The sequence below is a fragment of the Poeciliopsis prolifica genome, unplaced genomic scaffold, assembly GCF_027474105.1.
Source record: "Poeciliopsis prolifica strain line A6 unplaced genomic scaffold, Auburn_PproV2 SCAFFOLD032, whole genome shotgun sequence".
Taxonomy (NCBI): Eukaryota; Metazoa; Chordata; class Actinopteri; order Cyprinodontiformes; family Poeciliidae; genus Poeciliopsis; species Poeciliopsis prolifica.
The window spans coordinates 2792183-2804572 of record NW_026562407.1 but is presented as its reverse complement, the minus strand read 5'-3'; the positions used below and the strand labels follow the sequence as shown (position 1 = coordinate 2804572).

The 12390-nt window shown below is 39.3% G+C and overlaps 1 protein-coding gene across 1 annotated transcript in view; it reads right to left on the bottom strand.

Moving 5' to 3' along the window:
- pcxb (pyruvate carboxylase b) overlaps positions 1–12390 on the bottom strand; it is a 329618-nt gene that overhangs the window by 167925 nt on the left and 149303 nt on the right. The window contains exon 12 of the mRNA XM_055051195.1: positions 11156–11338. Coding sequence (XP_054907170.1) covers positions 11156–11338 — 183 coding nt within the window. The remainder of the gene's footprint in view (positions 1–11155; positions 11339–12390) is intronic.

Genomic DNA, 12390 nt, shown 5'->3' with positions numbered 1-12390 from the left:
TTGTTGTGACAAAATATGTGAGAAAAATCTTCCATTAATGACTTCCTTAATGTCATTAAGGAAGTCTGGTGATGTCACCAGATGTCGGTCCAGTAGAAAACCTTTAGGATGTGGTGGAACGGGAGATTCACATCACGGATGTTCAGCCGACAAATCTGCAAGCACTGCATGATGCCATCATGTTAATATGGACCAGAATCTCTGAGGAAGGTTTCCATTACCTTGCTGAATGGGTCCAATCCAATACTAGCAAGGTGTACCTAATAAAGTGGCCGGTGAGCGTGGGCAACTTTATTGGTTGAAAGACGACAAAAATTTCTGATGTTTGTTCAGAGGTGAGCCCCGAGTTGGGAACAGGCGCTTTATTCCCGTTTTAATTGTCAATTAATGAAAACAGACAGCGGCTGATCGGAGCACCTGGCTGAGGGCGAGCCATAATTAAACTCATTAGAATTAGAAAGGAGACTTTTGTTCTCCATCAGCCATTAAAGCAGCCAAAACACAAGGCGCTACGCCAAAGTAGTTTGTCTCTTTGCTTCATCCCCCCGCCTCCTGCAGCACTTTCAATCCTTCACCAACTTCTTTAATAGAACAATCACTTCTAGACCTTGGCCTTGCGCTGACTGCAACTACTTCAATTTTCTTATTCGTTGCGTTTTCTAATTTTCTCCTGATCACTGACAATACTTGTTTGTGCAAGTAGTTTAAGCCACTGACTTGTTTTCCAGAACAAAACAACAGCTTTCTAGCTTTTTGGGCAGCGTCGCGGCTCCAACTGTTGGCGTTTTACGGTCCCCGGGCAAACTGAATACTCTGTTTCAGCAGATTGTGTTTTCCGAGTGCTCTGGTTTCTCTCCAGGAGCAAGATGGTGAGCATCTCGCAGTTTCTATTTGTTCATCTGGGTGGAAATGAATGGTGTGATTTGACGAAACACGTGTCAAACCCAATCAACAGATTTCTCAGAAGTAAAGAAATCTTTAATCATACATGCAGGGACAGTTGGTTTCTTCAGATGTATATTCTAATTAGATAAAATTAGAATATTTTATCTAATTAGATAAAACAAACACAAGGAGGTTTGTTTGTGAAATTGTGTTGCAGATGAAAGAGGGAATTCATAAAAATCCAGTGAGATTTCTTTGATTCACTTATCAAAGCTTAACCCTCAAGGAAAAGCTAAAATTAGCAATGAGGTAAAAACGTGTTTGATTTTCTGGTTTATTCACAACTGTGACACCACAAACAGACGCCTGGATCTGAAAAGAACTGCGGTAGATCCAGACAAATTTATAAAACCTCATTGTGCTGCGGCAAATTTTTTCAAGCCGCTTTCTAAACCATGCTAATCATTTCCCCCTAAAAAAATGTTGCAGGTTTCTGCACCTCCACCATCAGTTTCGGTCTTACTACAGAGGAGGAAATTCTATCAGCATTTTTAACACCAAGTTCATTGCTTTTTAGCCAACCGGCTCTAAGGAGGAACTAATATTAATGCATTAAAGTCTCCAGATGTGTCTCATTCAGATTAATATTTATCCAGGCAGTAATTCCCATCATTTTTGTAGGTTAATGGTCTTTATGAGCCTTAAATGGGATTTAGAAACCATATTTATGAATGGACACATAGATGTTTTATGCTTTGTTTTCCTTTTTTGTTTTCAAAATAAAATATTTCACACTTGAACATATTATGCCTTTTGACACAGTTGTAGAGAAAAATAGTCCCGTCTAAGTTATAATGGAGAAAAAAGGCTAAAATGATTTTAAAATGAAGAACTTGATCACAGCTAACTGAAGATGACCAGTGGCTGATTTTCTGGTAAATTAATGAACCATCTAAAACAAATTTTAACAAACTTCAGGCGTGGAGGATATTTTAGTTGTATACTTCTCCAGATCAAATTTTGTTGTTTTCTCTTGTAAAAGTGAGTCGTTTGCGCTGCAGATTCCCAATTAAAACCTGCAAACTTCCACTAAGAGTGAAGCAGTTTGTGTTATCTAACCTCAGACTCACACAAAACTCTCCAGAGTCTAAATGTTGGAATTAAACCTTTTAACAAGATACCTGATTATATCGGATGACGTCCTCTGATATCATCTTTTAAAGTTCATGACGCCTCAACTTCTCTGGCACGATTGTTGCTCTTTGTTTTAGTCAGTCCCAGACTTTAAGGTTATCTTAGTGAAATAATGACAAACAAATGATTTTTTTTTACAAACGCTCTGGACTGTAATTCTCTCCTACCTTGTTTCCTCCCTCCATATCGATCTACTACAAACAGACTTGGAGATGAAATGTCACTCTGAAGTAGTTTGTCCAAGACGGTTGTAAACACGTCTCGACTGCCAGCCTCTGGCTCTAAAGGACCTCAACAAGGTCTTTTGTGAATGTGTCAAGTGGAGAGCTGTTAAAGACAAAGCTGTTTAAAAACCTGCAGGAGTGCAGCATGCTGTCCTTCAACCTGGTTTTACCAAGCTCAAAGCAAAAAGATAGATTGTCTAATATGTTTTGTAATGTTACGATACTCTCAGGAGAACAGAGATTTGAAATTTTCTCTTTGACTGAGAGGCATGAACAGTAATTTACCCAAAATTCAGACTTATGCTGAGACTGATGAGGCTATTAACACCCATCAGTATTAAATAGATCAAATAACCCCTACAAAACCTTTAACAATATGTAAACAAATAGAGAAAACTATTAAAATCTTTAAAAAAGATTAAGATTCCTAAGTTAGGAACCAGATGAATTATGCAAATACTGGAGATCCTCTCTAAACTGAAAAAAAGACCAGTAACTATTTATTTTACAATTTCAAGCACCAAATATGACTTAATATGCAGAGAGGAAGTCATCTCAGCCCTGGTTCAGCCGGTCAGCCGGTCCAGGCCCGGCGGATCGGCTGAGGGGCATTGACTGCCCACAGAGTCAGCCGTGGACTGGAAGCTTTTTTATTATTAGTTTTACCTCAGAGTGGCCAATTTTCTATTATCCAAATCTCAATTTGATGCAGTAGAGGCTCCCATGCTTCCCATATCTGTGCCCCGACTTCTCTCAGCCATTACAACTCTTTAATGTTTTTTTCCGAGTCGCCTTCAAACGCAACATGAGCGCTAAGACACTTGTACCGTTTTACAGCGAATCATGGCAGCAAACGGCCAAACTAATAGAGCGAACTGATTAATGCAGATAATGCTCAATAAATGCTGACGAGCTAACAATAAATCACGTTGAGCTTGTTAACAAGAACAAGCTACTAATTTTGTAATCCATGTTCAATAGCTGGTTGTGCTGGTGACATTTACTGAACTGGTTGGGAGAAAGTTACTTATAGGAGTAGTTCTACTCGACTGCATGTTGCTTGAGTAATATTATTGCTACCTCTGCAACGTCTGAGCTAATGCTTATGCTAAACTGTGCTGGACTGGTGAGGCCCTAAAAATGGTAAACCTGACAGTTTCCGCCATATTTATTGCAGTTTTCTTTCTAAATCACTGCTGAGAAATAAATACAGCTCCACACCAGAAGAAGAAAATCCCCAAATGAGTAGCTTCTGTCTTTTGCATGAACAGATTAGATTTTAGATATCTAAAACTGATGCAGGTATGTTGCACCGATTCATCTTAACGGGATAATTATTCATGTGGACTAATGAGACTGAGCCATTTAAAATGGCTGATGAAAGACAAGTGGGACTTTGAACTGAAGAAGCTTGGTATGAAAAGGTGCAACTCAAATTTACCCACTAAAAAAATTATTCAACAAATACCCAGATGTTGGTAAAAGCAAGTAAACATCTGTTATTGTTGATCAAAACATCCTCTGACATCACGCTTAGCACTCAAGGAGCAACGACCATTACGGACGTTCAGATAAGGTGCTCTGTTTTAATGAGAAACGGAACATCTGATTATTTAAATTTCCCTGCGAGGCTTTCTGCAAGATGCATAATGCATGTATTTGTTGGGTAAATTCAATTCCAAGCTACATATTAGAGGCTTAGTGAATGCTGCAAGCAAAATGAATTATATGAATTGTTTAGAAACATTTTATCCAAACTGTAAGCAGGGCACAGATAGCCTGATAGTTGAAGAGACATACAAATGTTTACCCTTCATTATTCAACATTAATTGGATTTTTTTTTTAAAACAGCTTGAAAAGCAGACTGAACTGAAAATATATTTAACTGAAAATATGAAGAAAAACCCAATTTATAATCGAATGTTGTGAGAATCAATAAGAGATAATCTGCAGTAGATCGTTTCCAGTTGTTAGACAGTGAGGTTTTACAGATGTTGGACATTATCACTGGGTATTTCTGCTCTCTATTGTGTTTAACCTGGAGTGAAAACCGGAAGTTAAACGTCAAACATTAATCAGCGAGCGTTCGACAGACGATCGCAGCCTTAAAACGTCGCAGGTCTGGGTGTTAGCGTTATCGATTATTACAACAGCCAATAATTAACCGGTGTGCCGTCACACTTTTAATTAAAAACGCCCACTTTGTGCAGAACTTCCTCTTCTGTGAAAAAACATCCCACATTTGTATGCACAACAGTGGGCCTGTGGAATCACGACTACGCATTAGAGCTTCGACTCGACCACAAGCGGCTGAGAGAGCGGCCATAATAATTAATGCACCATTAAAACCCATTCTTCTCTTTGCGTCTATTACTTTAGAGTAATTCAAGTCCCCTACTCCTGTGACTGCACTGGAGGTATATGTCATCAATATTTCATTAATCTGGATGAATTAAAATTAATCCCGTTTTATTCGTTGCTTAAGGATTTTTATTTATAGAAGAAATAATTCGGTAAATGTAAGCTTTTAATCACTCTGAAATGTAAGCACATATGCTCTCTGAACTAATGATTAAATAAGTAAATCTAGGATGTCGGAGGCAAATGGATGCGGTTGAACGACCTGGAAGCAATGCAACGTCGCCCCTCCATCTGTTTTTCAGGGGTGAGGGAGAGCAGCTCCCTTTAATGACCGGGTCACACGATCAAACGGTGATGGATAACAGGAAACTTAAAGTTTTAGAGACAAAATGTCACAAATTATTGTTACTACAGAAAGAAAACATTTAATATCTGAAAACTGACATATTTCTCACCACGGGTGTTACTGGACTGCCAGTGAAAGCAAAACCCAACCGACAAACAAGATTAGAAAAATTAGAAAGTGGGCGGAGCCAAGAGACCATGAGGGGCGTGGCCAACTGTGGGAATGACAAGACTTTGTTGCTGTATTCATCGTCTCTTCAAACTTTGTTGCAAAAACATCTAGTGGTAGATCTAGTGTGTCTTTCTCTGTGCTGTTGGAGACTTTTTTCGCAGCTGTGACTTTGTTCGTCGCAGCTGCCGGTTCTGCTGCGTCTCAGCTGTTCAAACATGGAGCTACGGCCCAGCTGTACCGCTGCAGGGTTTCCCCCAGTGGATGATAAGCCTGGCGGGCCACCAGGCTTTACTTGTGCCCCCACCGGGCTAAGCATTGTTTATTTTGTTATTGTTTTTAGTGATTGAACCTTAAGCAACTCATTTACACATTTTATCAGAATGAACAAGTTGGTTAGTTGGACTTTAACCCCAAAGCTTGGAAGTACAATGTCAAATCAACAAAATCAGACATTTTTTTTTCTTCTTTATATCAAGACGTCAACTTGTAGTTTTACTTTTTGAATTTAATGCTTTACTTCTCTGAGCAAACAAATGCCATTAAAATGGTTTATTATGTGTGAGTATAAGAAACTATTGGAACCCATAAATAGGTCTGGTTCTAACGCCGCTACCCAGAGCGCCAAATCGCCACTAGAGGGCAGATTGGAGTTAGGTTCTGAATTTAAGGGAAAGGTGAGAGGTGAGCCAGTGAACAGAGGTGAGCCAGTGCAGAGGTGAGCCGGTGAACGGGGCGAGCCGGTGAACGGGGGCGAGCCGGTGAACGGAGGCAACCCAGTGCAGAGGTGAGCCAGTGAACGGAGGAGTGAACAGAGGAGAGCCGGTGAACGGAGGCGAGCCGGTGAACGGGGGCGAGCCGGTGAACGGAGGAGTGAACAGAAGCGAGCCGGTGAACGGAGGTGAGCCAGTGCAGAGGTGAGCCGGTGAACGGAGGCGAGCCAGTGAACGGAGGCGAGCCGGTGAACGGTGGTGAGCCAGTGATCGGAGGTGGTCCGTTGGCTTTGATTGCGTGCTGGGATGTGAATGGAGAAGTTTTGCTCTTTTCGCTCATCCTAGGACTGATTTATTGAGCCACACAGATTATTGGTGAGTTTTGCCTTGAGGTACGAATCTGAAAACTCCCCAGTGACTGTTTGATAAGAGTGATTGTTCTGGCTACAACTTCTAATATATCAAACCGTTTTTTTAGATCAGAATTAAAAAGCCTTCAAGAAATAGAAGTCCAGCTATCTTTGATTTAAGCACTTTTCGCATTCATCTAATTTCTCATAAGGTTTTTATTATTAATTCATAAACAAATTCAGCAAAAGGTTGAAGGTTTTATATTTTAAGTGCAAATTCTTTTTGTTCTTTTGTTGGTCCTGTTATATAATGACCAAGTCAGACCTTCATCCAGCCATTAATTTCATTTATTTAACAACAAACAAGGAAGATCCTGCCACTTCTTTCTTCCTCCGATGTACAAATGTACCTTTACGCAACAGTTGGAGCTAAAATAGGGCCCAAAAAACCCCTAAGCGACATGTTTGATGGTCGGCATCCAGCTGTTCTCCGGGTGGAATTGCATTTGACATTTTCTCTGTTCATCATCTTCTGTGCGGTCCGTGTCCATGCACCTGCATGTCTATCATCATATCTGCATTTGCACATGCTGTGAACCTTTTGTCTGAGCGTGCACAGAATGGGCGAAGTGTGTGTGAAGAAGTAAAATGTCACGCAGAGCAACAAAGAGCAGGAGGAAGGAGGCGACGGACGGGAAAAGAGACGGGACGACATGATGCAGGAGGGCAAAGATGGACGGAGAGATGAGTGGGGGGGAAGTCACCAAAAAGGCGAGCAAGATGAAGTGATGAGAGGCGGACACCTGAGGTTTCACATTTCATACCTCAGTGATTATACTGCAGAAACATCTGCAAATCAAAGTTGAGCTTTGTGTAATTACAGGCTGAAATAATTAATATTTCCAGAACTTTGTGAGTAAAAATGTTTTTTAAAGTCTGCCTGGTGATTGAGCTTCAGCACATTTGAGCACATTGAGCATGAGCACATTTACATAAGCAGGTATCTTAAAAACAATAATTTAAAATGTCTTTCTGAACAAAAGACATTTGCTGAGGATGTCTTTTACCCAACACTTTTTATTATAGTCACTCTTTTTAAAAATCACCACAATAAAGCGCTCAATAAAAAGCTTAACATGGGATTTAACCAATAATTAGCTAAAAAATATCTAATTAAAGTTCTTTTCGGATTAGCTCTCAATAGTGAAATGCAACCTGAAAGTTTAAAATGATATCAAAGTTTACTACAAACGTCATTAGTCACTAATGAGGACGAAATCAGATGCTTTTCTGGGACTTTATTCAAAAGATTACAGATTATTCAGACGTTTTTCTTTCTACTTTGGTAAAAAAAAAAAAAAGATGAAGTAATGATGGGATTTTTTTTGTTTAAGAGGCAGCGGATGATTGCTGCAGATATTTGTGGTTTATTCAAAACTGAAAACGTCAAACTGAAGGCGCATGTGCTCATTTTTATGTGGCCCTTGTGACTCCAAATTAGTTGGATTTAAGTGACTGATGTCACGTTATAATCTGTGATTGGTGCAACGATTGATAAAATTATGTTTAACATCATACATTAGTGCAAATATCATGAAAATTCCTTACAAATATTTTTAAATTAGCTCCACAGAATCGCCAAAAAAACACAAAAACAACCACAAAATCCTGTATGCACTGACTAGTATGAAAAGATGCTCAATATTTTGTCATTTTAAGAAAAGCTGATTGAATACTGAAGCAACTATTTGACATTTTAACAGTTTAATGGTTTTATCAATACACTGTGGCACAACTGGCCATTTGAGAACATTCAGATGTTTGATTTGGCCCAAAACAAAAATGAGTTTAGAGGAGTGGAGATAAAAGTTTCACCACCATATTTAAACTTAGTTGAGGATAAAATGGCATGCATGAGTCCTGGGTCAGAACAGGCTTTGGGTTTTAGGTGCAGTTTCTAAATAAGAGAAAAAAAGAGAAAAAAAGACTAGAAACCAAGCAGATAATCCACTAAATATACTTCTGGTATTTCATGCCCTTTAGGCCATGTGGCCCTAAAATATCATGGTTTCAAACAAACCTCGACATTTTGGTGTGAAAATTGTACAAGATGTAATTATAAAAAATCTATTAATTTAGCTTTCATGCAAAGTAAGAAAATCCTGAGATGAATAGCATTTGCACCACTTGCTCTGCCTGCAGTTAAACTTTTGTGTCATTAAGATCTGTGAGCAATCAAGCTTTAATATTGAAATTGATATGTTTTTGTAGCTTCTACTCACTTTCTATTTCCTGTTTTATGCTTTATCTCGGTTTCATTTTTATTAGTTACTGTGTGTCTATTGTAACCATAACATTAACCATCTATAAGACTCTTAATTTGCTTTCCTAAAGCTGATTTACGACTTGAAACGGCTGCATTAATTCTATAATCCAAGCTCTGAGGACATTTTAATTTATATCCCAATTAAGCCCAAACATAAATCTCAAACAGTTCAGCGCAAATAAATCAGCTGTGCACTTCCTTAATGAATCACAGCTTACCTCGCTTTGTCAGGTTTTGTTCGTATAAAGGTGGGAAAAACATGTAGATGGCAAAACTGTAAACCTGTGATGAAAACAAAACAAACATCTTGACTCGCTCTGCATGGGCATTGAGGAATCAGTGCAGTAGAAAATGTCTATAAATTGTTTTTCTTTAAATATTCAACAAAGCCTGTTTTACTTGATTCTTCAAGTAGTTGATATTTATGTTCCTGCTCTTGTTTTGAAGCGTGAAGATGTTCATGCTGTCGTTACATTCTCCACCTGTTAAGCGGTGCGACAAACGGCATTTACCCAACATGCATTGCTGAAGGGTTAGCACGACCCTTCAGCCCACCACTGCTAACCACCGCAGCGTGTGGCAGGCAGCACGAGGACCCAGGTTTTCTTTTAATATCTGGAGATGCATAGATCAGAATTTAGTTTTCTATTTTAATTTGAGCTGTTTTCAGTTTATGTCTGAACTCTTTTGAAAGGAGATATAATAGCATTCATAACACCTTTGTTCTTTGCTTGTGGAACTAGTCAAAAAAAGTGTAGTAGCAGGTTGAGAAAGAGCATCCCAATATTTTTTTTTAATTTTAATCAAAGAAAACAGCTAGCCAATGACAGCTTATCCATGCTAATTAGCTAACTAGCAATTAGCATGGGCAGCATTACTAAAATTGCAGTCGGTTTATTCCAGGAAAACAGAGATTTAACAAAAATTTACATTTTAAACGTTTAGCCTTCCTGTTATCGCCTGTAAGTGTTGCTCTTTCAAGCAGCCTGAATCAGCCAGATGTGTAACCGAAAAGCTTCTTGCACCTTTCTGGGTTTTTATTTTTATCCTCCGCAGTGCTGCACATCTAACTTTGTCTCTTCCTCCCTCAGTGAAGGCTTTAACAATGATGAGTGTTGCCGTCAGCGACACCTGCTAACGTTTATGGCGCCTTTGAGAAAAAACTTAGGTGTCTGGCTGACTCAACAGTCAGGGTTGATCAAGATAAGCATTGGCAGCCATAAATTAGCCCTGAGATTGTAGTTCCGGATTAAACCGACACATTTATAAAGGTTCACAATCCAACATTTAAAGGACAGACGGAAAATCTATTTAATCTCTTCATCATTAAGAGGAACGAGGTTTAGATGCACCTTGACCAGGCAGTGCTTTTCTCGCTCTCTGGTGTTAGACGACGCTCCGTGTCTCGAGGGGATAGGGTTATCTTTTCTTCATTTCACACCTATAAACAACCACTTACATGCTATTTAATTTCATGAATAATTTACTAATCTTCTTCCCTCCAAGCCCTGTGAGTTTGCAAGTAAAACAGGAAGGGATGAGAGAAAGAAGCTGCTTTCTTAACATCTTCATTCGTTTGTTTTCTCCGCTTTAATTTCCAGGATTTATCTTTCCTTTAGAGAAACATTTAGAGAAACTCATGCGGCAGCTCTACAACTTATATTCAGTCCTGTTTTCCTGAAACAGAATCACCAGCACTTGAATTTGTTTTAGTATTGAAAACGTCAAATCTCAACACACCAAGCAAAGGTCGGAGGTGAAAACCAGAAATTAAATTAAATTTTTTTGTCATGTTTACTAAAATTTGGGTCACTTTCAGAACTTTTCCTGTAAATTCAAAACATAACAGCAGCATATTTTTTTAAATAAAAAGATAAAAAATACCAACATTGGACCTAAAGGAATGACTCCCACCCACTTGAGCACTCACAAAAAAACATAAATCTGCTAATGACTGGTCAGCTAGCACTCAAGGCAATGATTTACTGAGAGTTACCAGATGAGAGTCAATCTTTCAGAAACTCCTGCATATCCAGCTGTTAGAGTTAATAACAACGCCATTAAAACTCATTTGTTGCTCACTCTGGATAAAAGCGCTCACTAAATCTGTAACTAGAGATACTTTAAAAGATTTAGGTGAAGCAGCGGATCAACTTGAGTAGAAAATTAAGTGTGGGAGGCATCATGAATGAAATGTAAAGAGAAGCTTGAATAAGGTGTAGGCGGTGCAGAGAGAGACAAAAGGTAAACAGAGTGAACATTCACAAAGGAAGTGTCAACGTTTGCCATGAGCAATCTTCTGTGGCATGTTGCCTTGCATGAGTTGACGGAGCCTAAATGACGATAATGTTTGCCTTGAACGACTCAGATCAGCTGAGTTTTGTGCAGAAAGAGCTTAAAAAGCAGAAATCTAACTTGGAAATGGTTTAAAAGTACAGTCTTCTATGTCTCAACAAAGAAAGCCTTCAGGTTCGTGACAACGTCTTGAGTTCCATGGAGGCAACAGCAACATAAAATGTAGATGAAGGCACAAACTGAGCTGCTGGCGTCACACCAGGATATAACGAAACGTCGCCGACGCTCCTACCTTGACCCCTCGCACTCTGAACTCGGCCAGAGCTCGGCTCATCTTGGAGGCGGCCGTGTTCAGGTCCTTCCCGCTGGCGATCACCTTCACCAGCAGCGAGTCGTAGTGAGGCGAGATGATGGCGCCCTGGAAGGCCGAGGCGCTGTCCAGACGGATCCCCATGCCTTCGCCGCTCCTGAATACCTGTCAGAAGTCGGTTAGCAATGTTAGACACTGAAATACAATATATGCAAACATTACTGACAACTCGGTTCTGATAGTCTTTGAGATGGGCACATTTTTTCCACAGTGTGATTAAGCAAACCTAATCCGAAGCAAGAACGTAAAAACAGCATTTTCTGCACAATTTATTTTACAACAGTGGAAGCACTAAATTAAGAATTAGGCATAAGTCTGAGTAAAACTACTGACAACATCTTAATTACCTCATTTACTGACTGAAACTTCATGACAGTCGTAAACCTTCATGGACACTCCGTGTTTATCACGTCAGTCTTCAAAAGGAGTGTTATCGATTTTTGATACTTAAAATGTCTTTCCAATGTCAAATGTTCATTAGCGTTTGAAGTTTATTGATCTTTGAAGATGTTTCATCGGATTGCTGTTACACTGCCATCATATAAGTTGAAAATAGTCTCGAAACAATATTGTCGTTTATCGCAACAACTTGTGGGACCATTTATCATCCAATGAAAACATGTTGCTGTGACGGGCCTATAAAAATGATCTCACTTCAACGTTTGTCATTTTGGATTCATTTGTTATTGTATTCAAGGCAATTCTCAGGAACAGCAGCAAATGCTTCCTGCAGCCTCCCGACTGCAGAAGAACCAACTCTTGTGAATTATTATTCAGGTGAGTGCAAAAATAGTGGCTGCTATAAACTTTGGAAGGACAAGACAAGAGTTTTCAAGAACGTTGACCTGGCCTGGAGATTGCATTGGCTGCTGCAGCCGTGTCATGTGACCAGCTTGTGTCTGAACATGTGAAGCCTGGTGTAACAGCTATTTGTTCTGATTCGGTAATTTTACGATTAATTTATGTTGGAAATGTATTCTTAACCCTTGTAGACCGAACATTTCGACGACACTCATGACACTTTATGTTATCTGAATATTTCAAACTGTTTCTGAAATTGGAGATATTGCGCTTTCCAGCCAATCTCGGGTTATTAAGGAAAGTTCCCTTGTTAACAAGCAGGAAGCATGTTTTTCTTTGGTTTAATCTGATGAAAC